General features: G+C 41.5%; 1 protein-coding gene across 2 annotated transcripts in view; it reads left to right on the plus strand.

Moving 5' to 3' along the window:
• The window catches only part of bsnb (bassoon (presynaptic cytomatrix protein) b), a 48,450-nt gene that overhangs the window by 3,454 nt on the left and 25,646 nt on the right, over nucleotides 1-19,350 (plus strand). For both annotated transcript variants that reach the window (XM_057029901.1, XM_057029903.1), the window contains exons 2-3: nucleotides 1,741-2,113; nucleotides 10,148-10,936. In XM_057029901.1, coding sequence (XP_056885881.1) covers nucleotides 1,741-2,113; nucleotides 10,148-10,936 — 1,162 coding nt within the window. The remainder of the gene's footprint in view (nucleotides 1-1,740; nucleotides 2,114-10,147; nucleotides 10,937-19,350) is intronic.

Genomic DNA, 19,350 nt, shown 5'->3' on the forward strand with positions numbered 1-19,350 from the left:
GTGACAGTGATTCAGCAGTGATTCAAAGTCCAAATCTTGACTGGGACTCTTGCCTTATAAATACAGAGACTGCTCTGGAATTTGTGATGTGATCATTCACCACTACTCATCCAATAGTTCCTACCTCGCCTCATCCAGTCCGACCGACTGCTGTGAGTCAGAAGCTGGGAAAGTCGATCATAGTGACGGAGATGTTGGCTGATGTGGTTTTAGGTCATTTTGTTGATTTAGCGAGCTGGACTGGGCCCATACAGAGCAACCTTGGAGCTTTCTGTGTTTCTTCTTTCCCTTATTCACAGAGGGAGAATTCCACGAGTGCATCTGTGGGTGTTTCTCCAGCTCCTTCAGAGAGAGCTCCGGATTCACAGCTGTGTATCTCTCACTCAGTCAAACTGACCTCAGTAATCCCCCACGATGGTGTTGCCCTAACAGGATTCTGGCTGTAAAGCATCCTCTACCTCAAGAGCCTTTGCTTCTTTAAACATTGTTGCTTTCCCTTTTAGGTATATGTCCTATATTAACTCCTGCTTGTCTCAGGGCCCCACCCACTTTTCAGCCACCCCTTCATCCACCTTTTGTAAAGTTTATTTGGAAAATGGAGGATGGCAAGGAAGCTTCATTGTAAGGAAATTCTGAGCTTGATTGGGAACATCTTTGCTGTTTGAAGCTTGATGTTTATCCGTGTCTGAGTGGGATCCTATTACAGTCAAATATAGTCATACATACATGAGGTTGACTGGAGATGCTGAATTGAGTGTGCGGGTAAATGGTGCGTATGTGTGTGTATGCGTGTGTGCTGTGGTGGATTGGTGAACTGTCCACGGATTCAGCTGGTGACTGCTGGGATAAGCTCCAGCATCCCCCCTCGACTCTGCATCCATACAAAAGGCGGTTATGCAGACTTGACTTTCCACTTTGTGATAAAAGTAATCCCTTTTGGACACAGAGTCACAAGTTGTTCCCAGTTGGATCCAATTTTCCAATAGAACCCAGGTGTATGTGAACACAGCCTCCTGTGGAGGGTGGGAAAAGGTGTGCATTTCGCAGCATAGTTACGGCAGGTGTTAAAGAGGCTATTTATACCATGCATGTCAGAACCAGGTCTAAGTTGTTTTGGCAGTGGAAATCCTCCGTTAACTATGAGCAATGAGCAACAAACCCAAAATCATCTTTCTTTCTCCCCTTTCTTTGTTAAAAAAGATCACATTGGCCAGAACAGCGCATCATCAAAAAGTGTAGTCAGCGGTGATCATTTCACAGGACATCTTACGTCTCACAAATCTTACGGCTCCACAACCGTCTGAAACGATTTGAGGGAACTACTGCATTGTGTGAAAAGCAGGGAGGAAAACAGGAAATGCACCTGTGCAGTTCCAGTTGATCCACTAGTCATATTTCCCCTATTCATTGTTTCCTTCATACTTCCTAATCACCTTTGCCACCTGAAATGGTTGCTGTGATTCCTCCTAAAGGGAAATTTTAATTAAAGCGCAGTGAAAGGTGAATTAGTGGTTTGTCACATTGACACATGTAGCATTTTTCCACCGTGGGGAAATAATGCATTTTTGATGAAGGCGTTGATGGGAAGATGGAATTGAATCCATGTGGAAAGAACGGAACGCCTGCTGTGACGTCAGAAGGGGGAAAAGATTGTGCTGTACTTGTTACGTAAGTATTTGAACTTGAATTTGATATCAACACAAGGTTAACATCTGCTATTTTTTCTGTTTCCACTACCAGACCACCTCTGTCAGACCCAGGTCCTAAAGCAGGCATGCAGAGTGGCCATGGGACAGGGGACCGGTTGGCCTCCCACGACACCTATCAGCCTCAAGGAGAACAGGGCCAGGGTCATGTGTCCAGGAAGAGTCTGCAGGTGGATGTGGGTGGCAGCAGGCCTGGCAGGTCCCCCTCCGTGTCGCCAGATCGCGGCAGCGTTCCCACCTCCCCCTACTCTGTACCACAGATTGCCCCCATGCCCAGCAGCAAACTCTGCCCTGTCTGCAAAACCACCGACCTGATGGGCGTAGGGGACAACTTTAACACCTGTACACAGTGCCGCTTCAAGGTGTGCAACCAGTGCGGCTTCAACCCCAACCCCCACCTCACAGAGGTAAGAAGCTTACTTGAAAGAACCCTACCCTTTCTTTTAACAGGAAAATGGATTTATGATCAGAGAATCTACACAGACATTTCTGCTCAATCAACCCAGAAAATATCCTGAGTGGATACACGACACAGTCAGCACCGGCCATTGTGAATTCAAGCAAAGGACAACAAAGAGGCTTTTATGCAATCAACTGCAAAGGCACCTTTAGGATGAGTTATAACACATGTTATTAAAGACTACTCAAAGGCTGAAGAGAAAAGGTTTTTGTCTACAATACGTCTCCACCTCTTTGTGTCTTCAGACCTTTAGAGAGAAAACTAACTCACACTGTCATTCGCTGGATTGTGCGGAATACATTCCTCCTATTTCAGGGCTATCTATTCCCTTAATAACACAACATTGTATCTCACAAACGCAAAGATTTAATCTACACCTTCATCTAAAAGAAATCACATGCTTATTGGAATAAGTCTGTGCCTCCATGTTACTGTGAGTCAAGTGGAGCTGTGTCATCTGTCACAAAGTTTCACATCAACCTCAGTGAGTCATATTGCAATTTGCAGCCAAGATAAGACATCGGTTTAGATGGCCTACAGGACGTTTGGAGACTTAAAATGCATAAATTTCAGTCGCACGGGTACACAGAATCGTGTCTGTGTAGGTCCTGGCTGGCCTTAATGCATGTTTGCATGTGTATGAAAAAGGTAACAAAAGGAGATGGCAGGCCCAGGAAGAAGGAAGGAAGGCACAGAAAGACAGAACAGAATAGATGGTGGTAGGGAATAAAGGAGACAAAACTGCAGCAGCGGCAGTTCTGGGTGCTTTTCGGCTCAGACTTGGTGAACTTGTCAGATGATGTCAGGGAGAGAGAAACAGAAGGAAAGTGTTCCGTCTCCGGAGACCTGAAAATTTACCCCCCTAACCTACTTAGCATGGATCGGGCCGTTGCCTCTCTGCAGCAGATCCAACACAGCCCTATCGCACATGAGTGAAACTGATGATGAGTCTAAGCAATGATAACTTTAAACATGGAGATAACTGGAATTCTGAAAGGTGGCTGAAGCCAAACATGAGAGAACGGAAAATCACATTTAACGGATTCTTTTGTCCAAAGCGACTTAAAGTGAGAGACATAATCAAGCCACCGTGCACCTGAGACCATAGTGATTAGAATACTACTACCTTACAAGTGCTACTACCAACTAACAGTGCTGAGCTTTGGACGGATTAAATAAGGATATAAACAGTAGAGAAGGAGAGATGAGGTGAGATGAGATAGGAGGAGAAAGTTAAGTGCTGTTTGGAGCTCTTGGAAAGGCTGCGTCTTCAACAGCTTTTTGAAGGAAAAGAGGGTCGTCCTTAACCCGGCAGAGCTGGGAAGGGCGTTCTACCTTTGGGGAACACTGTGCCCAGAACCAGATTGTTTTCGTAATAAATAAATTGCAGATAATATTTCAGATGAGCCGGTCTGCACCAAGTAGGTTAGCGTATCAGTAACGAAAGGGATTTCCTCTGGTTCTATGTGTTAATAGGCACCTGTGGTCTTTCCACTTAAAAAAGTGCGTCTCTGCCTATTGGAGTTCTGGGATTCTCTCTGGATCAGAACTGCATGTCAAACCAGGGTCACATCTGCTGTGGAAGAGACACATTACAAATAGTTCACTCATTACATTGTTAATATGAACAAAGTCTGTTGCTGAAGAGGATTTTCCCTGCAAATTATACAAAGATTGCAGCACTGAATACAGAGCTGATAAGCAAAGACTGTTCCCAGCTCTGTTACAGCATGTTTATTCACCACCAGTCCCAAATGATGTCTTCTGCCTGGAATCAGAGGTATAAATCAGAACAGTGTAGCGTTAAGCCACTTTGGCAGGTGAGCTAACAGTTGTTGAAATGCAACCAGAACCGTGTTTGACAACATGCTGATGGGAATGCAATTTAGAGAGACGCAACCAGCAGCAAACAAATGGATGTTTATTGTCGCAGTCTGTTACAAATCTGTCAGTCGAGATGCCAAACAGTTCTATTTCAAAAACGGATAATGTGGAAGCAGCTGTATGCATGGACACGTGTGCATGGAATCACATGTGATAACTCCGAAACTTACAGAAATTACCGAGTTTTTAACAAGTATTTGGAATGAAAAAGCTGTTTCATGCAAATGTGTTTTGACGGAGAAAGGAAAAAGTCACACAGAATCGGAACAAAAGATAAACTCTGAGGTAGAGAGTAACAAAACAATGCTCTCCCGACATCATTACTGGGTAACATCTGCTTTATAATTGGTCCAGTTGCTATTTATAGCATATATCCTCCTTCTGTCTGCAACGGTGTCCTGGTCCTGAGATGCTATGAAAGCAAGAGGGAGAGGCGCGTTGTGAAAGCGAGTGGCAAGGGAACAGCAGCAGAGCCGATTAACCATAATCGTCAGGTAGTTATAAATATGGAGCTTCAGACATTTAATGTCATTTAGAAACACAAAATATTCCAAATCAAAACCTCTTTCATATGCAGTGTGTTGTTTCTACAGCAGCCCTGCCGACGCTCACCAGAGACAACGTGGACTTTGAACAAGTCGTAAAAAGATGCTCGTTAATGCTTCCTGCTGAAGCGTGCCTCTTTCTCTTTTAACAAACAATCTCCACTGAGCTGAAAACAAATGCTCTATTTCCGAAGAATGTAGTAGCGCTCCTAGAATTTTTGACCTCATCACTGCGCTTGTTAATTACTAGATTGAGATTTTTCATTTTTCACACTTTTCTGCATTATTTGATAAGCTTTCTTTTTAATGTTTTGGTTCACTGCTCCCAAGCATCCACTGTAAAACCACCATACACCGAATGTGTTCAGGCAGACACTAGTTTGCAAACAGAATGGGGCACATACCAGCTAAAAGAGGTGGAGAGGAATTCCCCGAGGAAATAATGAGACCAAAAAACAAAGCAAACAGCAGGATGAGTAATTGACTTGCATTTAACATGGAGGTCACAAACACAACTCCGAACAAATAACAATGGTTCTCTGTGTCTGCTGGCTGAAGTTCTCCTTCGCTCATAGCTTTTACTCATCACTACAGCTTTTAAAGGTAATTTATTGATATATCAGGGTATCAGGGTGTTCACTTGCATAAAATCAGCGGTGGTGAATCATGTATGTGGGGGTTGGAAATTACAGCAACAGAAAACACTTTTTCTGGTTAAATGTGTGCAATCTGTCAGTTGCTACTGTCAATTCTCACTTATATAGGATGCCGGAATGCTATATATGACAGATCTGACTTCCCTTGGTGGTCTTTTTTTTGCAGCCTTTGAGTTTTATAAGTTAATATATCAAAAGCACCTCCGAGCTGCCTGTAAAAGTACTTCTTTTACAGCTACATAGAAATGAAATGCAAACAGAAATGAATCAGTCATATTTTTGAAGGCTAGATTAATTATGTCTCCATGGAGCCAGAACTCCTAATCCCCTCAAATTAATTCACATTTTCAACATCAGACATGTCTAATCCCCCTACTAACTTTGCATTATAATGGCAAAACCACGATCAATGGCATTGGGATCCCCACGTGGAGAAGACAATGAGCTTGTTGTGTGCGTCTTTCTTTGTTTTGCAACAGTTTAGTATCAGGTTAGTGTAAATGTCCACGGGTGGTCTAAAACTGAATTTAATTAACAAAAGCAAAATAGAAATAAATGGGATGCCATCGGCATTGTACGCAAACACAACTGCCAGTTAAAAAGGCTTCAGCAATGTTGGCAGTTTGATCCAGAAGGAGAAAGGCAACGGTTGCCCTTCATTTTTCTATCAACAACAAAGAAGAAGTGAACTTGCTCTGAGTTTTCGATGCACGATCCACTGAAGGGTTCAGAAAAGCTGTTTTTTAAGCATTATGAAAACATTTAATCAATATCTAAACTAATAATTTCAGAATTAAATGCATAACTGATGTGATACCATTGCTGGGTGGACATATTTGGCCCAGATTTCTTCAATATTTGCTTGTTCTCTTTTTACTGGAAATATTATTTCATGATAATATTATGCAGAACATATACAGTATATTATTAGTCTCCTTATAGAAGATGCCAGTAATTTGGTGTTTTACAGTAGAGCTGCATTCCGACTGCAGTTCTGCTTTAAGCGGACGAACAGTGTGAACTGGGTCAGGAATCCTGTGGAGACTCTACATGCTGAATTTTGCATATACCAAAATATTTTGCAACAAGAACTGCCAGAGATTAATCTAGGACATTGGTTTAATTATCACACCATTGACGACATTTAAAATCTCAGCACCCTACAATCAGCTGGCCTGAGCTGTCCAGCAGAGACAAATTAATCATCATATTCTTATTGCTTTACAACCCTTTTTTTTCCAATTATTGTTTTTAATTTTATGTCTAACATGCATCAATTTTCCTTTTGTTACTTAATCCAGTCCAAGGCCTGAGATTTAAAACAACGCAGAAAGAGAGTGCTAGATATGGAGGGGGGGGGGGGGGGGGGGGGGGGGTTGGGGGACTTGGGATGAATTTCAAATACCTTTGGCCTAATTTGCAAGAAATTGATCAAGCGCTGCCTTCCTAGCATCCTGATTTTCCAACTGCAGAGCTCAGCTGCTGTAGACACACTGCATTGTCAAATCTTGTAGCTTTTAGATCGATTATTAACTTTTAATCAAGCTATTTTCTCCTGCAAGTATATTTTTTGTAATCTGTAGATATAAAGTATATTCTAATATAACCTAGAACGATATTGACTTCATTTTTTAATTATAGTTTTAATTGTTTGTGCAAATAGCAACACTTCAAACTAGATATTGTCAAACCGTGCATGTTTTAAAGCAGATGATGTTTATCAGGATTAGGACTTGAGTTTCAGTGCAAGAAAACCTTTGATGTTGCTAATTAACGATGAGCGTTCCACTTAAATGACCTAATAAGTCAAGTCGTGACACTGACAGTCCAGCTGATTCAGCCATTTCACTCTCTCTCTCTCTCTCACACACACACACATACACATGCACACGCACGCACATCCTTGTACTTCCTTAGACATGATACATTACACAGTTCCTTACCCTAACTCTAACCACTTTGCTGGTATTGATTTATTCAATATGTAGCAAGTACATGAGCATACACATACAAACATTAGAATGATGGTTATAAGCTAGGGCATAGGTTGTAGAATTGTGTGTTTATATAAAGCTCTGTAAAGATATTGTCTGGTTATGGAAAAAATAATAAGTAAATAATTACTATAACAGTGTCTGATGATAATATGCATTAAAATCAAAACAGAAATTCATTTTTATAGATTTATTGTGACATTTCCCTGCATTTGAGCCAACCCAACAGTGTGTGGGCCCCTCACTGCTCACTGCTATTTCTGGCAGCAAGTTGCTAAACCACCATGCAGGAGCATCCTGTTGGCACACATATAGTTCTTACAGACCTGAGGGCTTCAGTCACAGCGTACGACCTTCGAGCTGCATGATACAAACAGGTAGAAAGCCAAGGCTGTAGTTGGATCAGCATGTATGGAAAAGACTGGAGGAAGGCTATTAAAGTGGATTCTTGAGGTGAAGTTACAGAAAGAGAGCGAGAGAGAGGGATGTGGAATCGCAGATGAGAGGGGGAAATACAGTGGAGTGAAGGAGAACAAGATGGAGGGTTGCAACAGAGAAGTGATAGTGAAGGCGGGCTGGAGACAGATTGCTCCGCGAGCTTGTTTTCTGCTGATACAGATCAGATTTCATAAAGATCCACACGATTGCCTCATAACAAGGGGGGCGCAGAGAGGAATGAGAAGGAGAGGCAAGGCGGGACATGATGAAACTGATAAATAGCAGTTTGCCCTCCTCACGGCTGCTTTCTTTATTTTACTAATTTTTTCCCCTCAGTGGACCCACTTCCACGCACCTTATGGGAGTAATTAATTAAATTTGAAGAGAGAATTAGCACCGTATTAAGGAAAGCGAGGGGGGTTTGTGATTGGATGACAGGTCCTGTGGACGCGGTTGTGCTCCTTCAGCATCCACATTACGCTGCCTCTCCCCTGGGTTAACCTCCACTCTCAGTTTCTTTGACTGCTCAGGAAAAACCATGCTATCATCACGCTTCCAGTATGCTGAGCACTGGCAGAGGGCAAAAGGCTAAGTTGCCGCTGAGCTCACGCTTGCTTAATGATGTTAGACGGACAGAAGTGGAACTCTGAAAGCTGTGAGCGATTTTAACCGAAATAAGTAAGGAAACGACATCAGCAGCTTCTCTGGCCGCTGACCAACGCCCAGCACCATCACACTGATGTCATGTCCATTTCAGCAGGGCGAAGCGCTCAGCAGAAATTTCATTTCCTGGTGTTCCCAGTTGTGATTTAATGAATTGTAATGGGATTACATGTGCACTTTTTCACTGAATAATGATGCACTCCCAATTTTGTTTTCAGTCATCAATTCAGCCAGATATTATGTTAGGATTTTTTATCTGATCCGGAAAAAAATGGATTCAGTCACTGCCGTGAAAGTAAGGCAAGGGTAAAGAGTAAATTGGTCGGTTCTTTTTAGCACCAAAATAAGTAGATTCCTGATGGAGGTGAGAAATCAGAGGTCACGTTGGGGGTGCAGCCTTGTTGAACCACACAAACTGGTTTTATCTGAATTATCCAGAAGCACAGGCAGCATCTCCTTTTTTTCTTGAATCAAATGGCACCTCATCAATAATAAAAAGTGCTAAATTTAACATTGAAGCCAAGTGAAATTAGCTGATATCAGCTCAGGTAACTCACAATTTTTATATTTTTCTTTTGCAAAGCTTTTATTCAAAGCACAGCAGTGAGTCAGCATTTTGCTCTTTATGGTCCAGTTCTACACTTCAGCTCTAGTGACTCATACTACTGGAGCTAAACTCAAATGAAAACCAGTATAAATGTGTTTACATTGTAAATTACAATAATTTAAACAAAGCATATTTACCATTCAGTTACAGTTTACTACAAATGTATCCAATAATTAATAGGTTTTTAATTAATATGTAAATAAATAAATTATTATGTACATTGTCTAGCTATAAATATACAGTGTTAATGAGGCAAACCAAAAAATACTGGTTGGTATAGGATTCATTAACAACATTATCAAAGCACAAGCCAAGAAATGTACTTATTTTCAGTCAGTTGATCAGAGAGGCTGGACCACAGTTCTAATAGAGCAAAGGTCTACCATCTTGATCTTTGTAGCACAGTCTTCCAGTTGGCGGGGTCTGTCTTCACGCAGACTCCTTCTGACAGCATTTATAATATATTAAGACATTATGTAACGCCCAAAAAAGAGACAGCCGCAAAGTGTGGCAGCTGTTAAAGAATCAAGAGGCCACTTACAAGTGTGGGCCGTCACGGAGGCCTCTTTTATGACTTTCCCCAGTTAGTGTAAATATACGGAGCAGGACGGAGGGGAAACAGGAGGATCGATGAAAGAAAGGAAATAACAGCAGGAGAAACCTGAGGAGAACGGTGGGAGGATTTAATGAGAAACGGCATGTGTTGTGTAATGAGAGGGAATGCAAGAGAAAGGGAAAATGGATACTCAGAAAAAAAAACAGAGCAAAGAAATGAGATCAGAGGTAGTCATGATTTATTAACGATGCTCCAAGTTCACTTGATCTGTCAGATTTATTTCCCCATCCATTTGTTTGGATAAATGGTTAAATAAACAACATTTGGACTGAAATAAATTTCTGTGATGAAGCAGACGCATAAAATTCTTTACCACTGAAGGATCATTTATACTTCTCATTCAGTCACCTCTCATCCAGTCATCCCAGCACGTACCCGACAAAGAGAAAGCACTCTGTTACATAAGGAAGCAACACATTCAGTCACTTTTTTAGAAAATAAAATGATAGCCCCAGGAGTTATGAAACAGGGTGATAGTGTGCTACACGTTTCTACACAAACATTCTAGCATCAATTTCCTTAAATGCAGAAGATAACAGAGATTTAAATCAGAGTTTTTCGTTGTGTTTGTTCCGCAGGTCCAGGAGTGGTTATGTCTCAACTGTCAGATGCAGAGAGCGTTGGGCATGGACATGACCACACCCCGCTCCAAAAGTCAGCAGCAGATACACTCTCCTTCTCAAGCAGCCAAACCAGAACTTAAATCCGATCCTTCGACTCAGACTGCGCCCCAAATACAGACCCCGTCCCAGCTGCATCCTCACACGCAGGCCCAGCCGATACCCATCCCTACCAAAAAGCCTGGACCAGCCGGCCCAGGTCAACAACAAGCAAAGCTTCCTCCAGGAGCCGTTCCTCTCCCAGGCATGGCCAAGGCACCCTCCCAGCCTGACCTGTCCCGCAGTTCTCCAGCCCACCAACCCCCAAATCCCCGCCAGGACCAGACTCGCAGTGCGGGGAGCTCACCTTCCCACCAGCCCCCGCCTCCAGAACAGACTTTTGGAAAATTGTTTGGCTTTGGCGCTTCTCTTCTCAACCAAGCAAGTACTCTCATATCTGAGACGACTCAACCCCAGCAACAGCCCCCCAAGCCGACCCCCAAACCAGGAGGACCTTCTGGTCCGGGATCTGGGTCAGTTAGACCCCCAGGACCTCAGCCAGCCCAGCACGGACCCCGAGCCCAGGCTCAACAACCACAGCTTCCCACTGCACCGGACCCCTCTAAAGCCAAAGTTTGTTGCCCCCTCTGCAAAACTCACCTTAACACCGGCAACAAATCTGAGCCACCCAACTATAACAACTGCACACAGTGTCACCAGCAAGTGTGCAACATGTGTGGATTTAATCCAACCCCACACCTAGTCGAGGTAAGACTGTCTTTTGATTTGTAATAAATGTCAGGAAATGATATTTTGACTCATCTCAGTGAAAAATGCCACTTTGAACAGTTCTAGCCTGCTTATTCCGTGAGAAGCTTCATTTACACTTCCCAAAAACCAACAATTCCCTTTTGTTTTCCCCATCTCTCAGGAGATGAAAAGACATCTAACTTTCAAAGTCACAGGATGGAAAGCTTGTGCGCATAACTGGTTGGCATTTTGATCCAGATTTTTGGAATATGATGCATCGCAGAGCATTTTCTCTCTGTTCCGTCAGGGCTTCGCACATCGTTAGCTTCGCATGTCCACGGCGTGACTCATCATTGGTCATTCGGCCCTGAGGTCACACAGAAATATGCAACCAATCCACAGGAAATGGAGCCCATCAAGTTTAATTTAGTAGATAATCTTAATTCAGCAGAGAGCCGTGGGCATGTTTCTTTGTCAAGTGTGTGTTTGTCGTTTTAAGTCATACATTTGGTAATAGCAGGGACTCACAGTCACTTCCACATCTACTCAAAGACCTTAATTATGCAAATTAAGTCAAATTGAATGAAACAGGCTTTTGACAGAGAATTGGCTTTTTTTTTTAATGAGAGCATCTTGTCTTTCCTGGCATCTGGTTGTCTCAGGCACCGCCACAGGCCATTCATAGATCACTATGGAAACAGAGATAATTTGTTTGTCAGATGTCCCTTTTATGCTTGGCTGTGAAGATGCTGAGGGGTCTACAATACCAACTTTTAGACTGCTGTTGCTCACTTTTCCTGACTTAGTTATAAGCTGTGTTGTGCTTTTCCTCTGCTGGCTGAAGTCCACATTATCCTGCATAGGTGCACATTTTTCAGAGCCGCGGACATTTTTGTTGTCGTTCCATCCAAGCTGGCAGGTTTTTGAGCTCCAGGCCATGTGCAAACTGTTTGACAAGGAGTGGATCTTTGTTTTGTGAATCCAGGTTTGGCAACCTATCTTCCGCATTCATCAAAAAATGATTTCAGCCCAACTTGAGTTGTTATTTATGCGTTAATATTTTCCTGTATTTATTGCTTCAGTACATTTTTTTCAATAGTCTCTGCTCATTATTTTCCATTGTGAGTGTCTTCAAGTTGGTGAAAGGAGATGAATACTATCATACTAAGATTATATTACAATATTAAAATCAGATTAGGAAGTTAGAAAAATTGTTTATGGAATATAAACGAACAACAAGTGGATTTGTTTTAAATTTACATCGCTTGTATGCTATATCAATTTTGCAACTATTTTTATTTAATGTTTCAAGATAATAATGTCCTTAAATAGATAGCCTTGTTTGTTTTTCATTAATGATACCTAAACGACACACTCTCATATTCCCGCCACTTCCTGAGCAGATTTCGCAGCAGCATGAATTGTCGAGCTGGGAGCACAAATGTCATCAGGGTGTGTTGATGCCACGGGGGGATGTGCTCGATCAGCAAAGGTTATCTGGGCAAACGGTTCGTGTCACATGATATCCATGCCAGGATGAAAGGGTTTCCCAGCAGAATGGCGCGCTGCTGTGAGCCAACGGTTGTTCTTTGGAAGTGATGTAAAAGTGAAGTAAAATGTTTATGTGATAAAGGAATATGACTTCTGAGGAGGTGACATTCAAAGAACATGTTGCACAGTGTTATTGTATGATCACATTTCTTCTATACAGTATAGCTTTATTTAGATAAGAAAGAAGGTGATGTAGCACAGTAAAAAGCAATTTTTGGCTACTAGACAACAAACACAAGTAGGTAGTTGTTTTCACTGTATCTTCGGGACTCCATTTAATGAGTTAAGCCTCCATTAGAGAGTAAATTAAGTACTGATGTTCCCGTGTACGTATTTTTATGTCAGACCCGCAACATCGTTTGAGTTTATACACACATTATATATTCTATCACTTTCTTTTGAAATCTGTGCGAGTACCAGCAGAGCGGAGGATGAAAAACGAGGCGAGCGATTGAGAAGAAGGGAAACAGTGCGCGCGAGCGATAATTAAGGATGGAAAACGAACTGTTTCCTAAATTGCGTATTATTTCTCATCACTTAGCATTAAGTCTGGCTTTGTAAGATGCCCTTGTTTTAGGACAGTTTCCCTCCCTATTACGCTTTTCAGAGAGATTAAAGTGACTTGTGTCTTGTTGTCTTCTCCCCGGATTGTGGAATTATTAGCTGCTCAGTCAGTTTTATACCCAAATCTCACTCCTAATTCCTCCATTAGTCTGTCTTTTGGTGCCTGCTTGCAGCAGAATATATAGGATGCAACCTTGCTGCAGAGCTTCTGACTGTAAATAGAGACGTAGGTTTGATTGACTGAGTGCATTGTCAGTCACACTGTTGCACCTCATCATCATGCCCACTCATGTCCAAGCACTACACTTAGCTCTTTGTGTCGATTATCATAGAATATGTGCACATAATTGATCGTCAGTAAGAAAGAAAAATGCTTAAAAAAATCCAAGGCAGAATTTCTCACAAAACTTGAGAACTTGGAGACAGGAAACATAGCTCATCAATAATTCAGTGAAGGAGAACATTATAAATAATTCCATGCAGTGGGAACCAGCGTGAGAGCATTTGATTCTTTATGTCACATAAGGTCAGTGTGTGTGGATATTGTACCATTGTGTATCCCTGCACACACACTGGTGCCTGTTTATCTATGGTTGAGAAATAAAAGGGGTTTAATGTCATATTGTTTTGCCCCATATCATTCTGGAATTGGGACTTTGGTCACAAAAGAAGTATATAATCTTTCAGCTGACTATATCTCATATCAGATTTAGAGCAGCTTAACTGCCCCAGGTACACACAACTTCAGGATCAGCCGAACATGAACACAATCACAAGGAGTTCATCTGCCAGGCTTGTGTTTAAAAAAGGCTTACAATCTATTAATTTACTCATTTATTGAATTATGTCCCATATTTAGTGATAAGGTCAGTGCACTGCAAGCAATGGGACTTTATTGGCCATCTTACTGTTTTTATGTGCCCTGCTTATTTACAGCGTTTGCAGTTACTCATTTTATTTTCACTTTAGTAGAGATGAAATGAAGCAGTAAATGAGGTGGAAAATGTTGACAATGTGAATTTGCAGAATAGACATGAGGCACCATGTAGCAAAAAATGTACTTGTCTAAAGATTACCCATTATGTTTCATATATTTTATCAGCCATATCACTATATAGTTTTCAGGATTGTACTGTACAATAATGCGTGCACTCACCAAGCCTGTACAGCATGTGTAACGTGTAATAGCTGAGAATGTGTCATAGCTCCACAGGGACACAGTTGCTCCTCTATCACGCAGCCACGGTATAGATGAACATGTCATTCTCATTATCAAACATGCTGGAAGAGTTTTCTGAAGGTTGGCACCAGGCTGCGTCCCCCTCAGAGCCCCATCCAAAGCCAGATGGCTGCCGACAACATGCATCCAATAGTGTCTCGCTCAGCCTGCTTGCTCTCAAGGTGATGACGGTCCACCCTCGCAGCCTAATCCCAAGTCTGTTCAGTGTTAGGGAAGAAGGGAATGTAAGCAAAGATCAGGATTCATCTACATGAATTTGTTCTCCCTTTTTCAAAATCCTTGTCTCTTCTGAATTTCCTTGCACAAAAATAGGATTTTATTTTTCCTGAAAGTATTGGTCTTGGAAAAGTCAGATTTTAAGTCTTAAGGTTATAGAAATTATTTCATAAGATAGCTAAAGAAAAAGAAGCAAAATAACACAAAAATATTCAGTGCTGTAATGGTGTGGTGTGGCATGGGTAAAACAGTTTCAACTACCAGCGTGTCAGTGTTAAAAGCGTTTATTCAGAATCAGCAGCGATGACGTCAGTGGTTCAGACCTGTGACCTCTCTTAGTTTCTCAAATATTGAAGCTTGTTCAGGGGCTGCTTGCATGATAACTACTCCTCTAGAGTCTTTTTCTCATATACACCCAGTGCAAAAATGTCCCCCTATTTTTGCTAATGTTAATACATAATCTATTCACTAACTTTTGTTAAAATAATGCTATTAACTTTGAAATTCAGTCAGTATTCACCAAATGTCAGCATAATTGTTGTCTTAACAAGCTTCATTCTTTGATTTTTTTAGTTTTTATCCACTATTGTTGTGTGAATCATTAAAAATTGTACATTCATTATTTCACTTTTGCCAGTATTTATGATGGATCTTCGTAGGCACCCACTCTTCATCACTTCTGTTTACATTTTTCATCTGCTGTCTACACGCCTTAGTTGGAGACTGCCTACTGTTGACACATTGATTGAAATAGCAATTAGCACTGGCTGAAATACTTGCAGGTCACACTGCAGGGAGATTCTTAGGCCTCTTGATTTGGCCCTGTGATCTGTTGATTTAACAGCGACAGCAGGACAAGCATTCAAATAAACCTTTGTATAGTCGCACAGGAGTTGATATAGACACAAACTGAAGGATAGAACTATTCTCCACCCATTCTCATCATCTGTTTTAGGGGTGGGGATGGCTAATAGCTGAGAGTGTTTCTAATCCATGCTGAGGGAGTGTTGTGATCCCTTTTATTATGGTGCTTAACTCCATCACCCCATTGTAAAGATCCACCCACACAAACAAACGCCACCTGAGAATTGTGAGCCTTGTTGGATGATTAAACCGAGGTAGTACATCTTTGATTAATAAATTGTCATTCAAAAGTCTATATTAGTAAAACAAAAGTTCTTCACCCCAGTCTTTTCTTTTAAATGAGTTTCCACTGAACTAACAGGTAATATTCAGCATTGCATTACACGGGAAAATGAGGCCTGATGTAAACAAGACTGCTTCCTGTTGAGATTAATGTAGCACCCAGCACAGATGGCTCCCGGGTTTGGAAGCTTAAATTGCACTCACTATCATCTCTGGGTCCTTTGTATTTGGCATTAAGGCCTGGGCTCATGCTAAACTGTGTCCGTACACTATTTAAAACTCTTGAATTCATTCAGCTGATACAGGTGGACACTGTTCCTGGAGTTGATTCAGGCACAGACTTAAAGTCTCTGTTTTTCCCCCCACATAGAATCATCTGTTTTGACAAGAAGATAATTATTTTAGAAATGTACACACAACTGATGGTATTCTAAAAAAGACAACAGTAAGCTCATAAAAATAACTTATTATTGGCTTATAATGTGTGGAATACACAAAAAAATGTGACTAACCATATACAAAATGTAGGAATGACTGAATGGAATTGAAAAAACATGGGAGGACAGAAAATGGAAAATTGTGATATGAAATTCTACAATCCCATTTTGGTGCTAGCACTGTTGTGGTCTTTTTTCACAGGATACCTTTGAGGTAAACCTTGACCTATTCCCAGGCCTGACTGCACCAGCAGCATTATCAGCTCATATGATAAATGACTCTTTGGAAGCACACTGATCATAGTGAACTTGAATTATTCGCATGGTTCCATTTCTCTGATTCTGTCTTCAAATGCGCTCTCTCTTCTACCTTTCAAACCAATGTGTTTTGAAGCCTACGAGGGACCCTATCATTGGCTTAATCACCTCTTCAGAACTCATCATCTTCAAGGGCTGGTGGCTATGCTAACGAGCTTTAGCAATGCTCCGAGGGCCCCTGCGAGTGCTGCGTCAATCCCTGCTGTCAGGCCTACAGAGGTGGGGTAGAGAAGTCCTCCCACCCCTGCTATTGGGCCTTTCTGTCTTAACACATCAGTACATCCACCTCATCTGTGCTCCTACCCTGTCTTCCCGGCAGCACCTCAGGCATGTGACTATTCCCTAATGCCCGCATTAGGCAACAAGGATGGGGGTGGTTGAGTGCTATGCTTAAAGGCAACAAATATGAAAATGCTGCTACACGAATGTGAGATTAGAGATGTGAGGCCTTCAGTAGTATGTCCGGGGAACAAGAAAAAGCAGCCAAACACTGGGAGAGCTATAATATAAGAGCGCAGGAGATTGAGAGACAAAATGAAAGAGCTAAAGCTCTCTGATCACCCAGATTCTACATTTAACCCCTTCTAATCTTCTCGGCAGTGCAGCTGTTGGGCAGTTGTTGCGATGGCCAGGCCAGTGGGGGAGTGTTGTTAGCTGCTGGTCTGATCAGTGGTTTGACCACAAAAGCAGAATCAGAACAGTCACACGTCACTGAGGTCAGTGGGTTGGTCCTCCATTAGTGGCTGTTGAGTGTGCGAAACAACAATGCTTTTAAACCACCATAAAAACATCCCAATTAAATTATACTTGAATGAAACCAAAGGTTTTACTGTCGGTTTCATTATAGTATAGTTTCATTTGGGTGTGTCTTTGCCTGCTGTTCTGATCAGCACCAATAAGGATCAGCAACATTGCAGTGTATTATGTAGCGTTAGCATAATCATCATCACTCTTAGGTTCCATCTCATGTGTTTTCTGGCTGGATTGTAACATTTATCTAAAACAGGGCTGGGAAGATGGGCAGACTCTGCAACAAGACACATGGCTTGTTTTGGCTTGACTGTCAACCTGGGTGGGAAATGGGTTTGTTTACTGCAGCTTGATTAACTTTGTGATGAGGTGAACTGTTGTTTTCGCCACTGTTCATTCTGGTTCCGCCTCTGAGATAAATGGCAAACAATGTTTTATTACCCATGGCATCACTAATCCTCAGTATGATGCTGCCGACAAATAGATTCAGATTCCTCATCAGCTTCATCGCTTAATCTTAATCAGCATCACTGTGCAGTGTTATCTTGCTTATATTAAGCCAGAATGCATCAAATTTGAATGACATAATCAAGGGTGTAGTTTGAACACAGAGGATACATCTGCAAGTCATGATGTTGTCTATATCGGACAATTTAACAGAAAAGGGAGCAACAAATAAAACAAAGAAAAGGCCGAAGAAGTGAAATACCCCTTATCTTCAGAAGAGTCTCCATTTTTTGCTCGCACATTCTTTACAAAGCCTTTATTTTTCGAATATTTTCTGGCCCAAGATAAGTTTTAGTGGATGAATTGAATCCAGACTTTCATTTCAATACATCAATATTTTGTTCTGACAACAAACGGCGAAGAAATTGCAGCTTAATGGTTTCGTGGTTAAAACATTTCAGACAGAATTATCTTGTCGAAGTACTTCTCACCATGTCTTGTTTATGGTTTCCGCTCCACCATTCCCTGATGAGTCAAGATAATGTCACCAATGTGAACATGATGTGCACTGAGCAAAAGAGGACACCTGTTGCCCAGGCTGAAGCAAACAGAAAGTAAATAAACAGAAGATAACGTGACCTTCCCTTTGCTACCAAAGCCCCAGAGAACACACAACAGAAACATACACTTATTGACAGATGATGCACCGTTATCCTGCAGCAACATGTGCCAATGGATAGGGAGATGGTTGGTTCATATTTAGACCCCTGTTATTTTGGAAAGCTATTTTGTAAACACTGCATTGATTCATGATTTAATTCAAACCAAAGACATTCCTTTCTCCCCCCTTTCAAATCATGCTAATGCTAAATAATCATATTGCACTGCTTATTCTGAGGCCATGACCAAGATGTTGAGCTGGTTGTCCTCTGATCTGATGATAATTGTCACCGTCAGAATATTGTTTAAAATGTAATAGTCATTTAACCCTCGAGAGCGATTGTTACAAATTCACATCACAAACCGCTTCCAGTTAGAATGCATTAAACATATTGCATGTGTTCTCCCAATTCCGGTTCATACCAATTCGATATGTCCCAAGAACCTGTTTTATTGCTATCATGCTCAAATCTGTTAAGCAAGTCGCTAACTTGCATTATAACTAAGGTCTTATATACTCTTAGTGCCAAATTAACAATTTCCAGTTAATCCAGCAGCTTCTTTAGACCAAAAACCCAAAAATTCACGTAAAAAGACCCCCCCCCCCACACACACACACACACATATTTGATAAATCAGTTTGATAAATTTAGAATAATATTATAATTTATTTTGTTTTTATTTTAAAATTCCTCTGAAGACCGTTTAGAAACAAATGCTTTATTGCATAACCCCCCAGACACATATTTCACCAAACATAAATGTGAATAACATCTACAATGTTTAATATAATAATTATAATTAAACTAATCAAGCTGGATTCAGTCACTGTCTATGAGTAACTGCAAAATGAAGTTCTGGTTGCTCAGTGGATGATCCTTCACTTCCTCTCTAATCCACAGCCCTGACCACGTGTTCCATCCCCATTGAAGGAGTCACTGGGGATTGACCTATATACCTGCTGACTCTTACTGACCTGTCACAGCCAAAGCATGGTGCAGCACAACCTGGCACCCTGCAGTCACATGTGCTCGCTCACACTTGGCACTGCACACTTGGCAAGTCTTTAAACCACTGTTCATTCGGTCTAGTCTGTAAAAAGG

Source organism: Takifugu flavidus, chromosome 4, assembly GCF_003711565.1.
Source record: "Takifugu flavidus isolate HTHZ2018 chromosome 4, ASM371156v2, whole genome shotgun sequence".
In the NCBI taxonomy this organism is placed as follows: domain Eukaryota; kingdom Metazoa; phylum Chordata; class Actinopteri; order Tetraodontiformes; family Tetraodontidae; genus Takifugu; species Takifugu flavidus.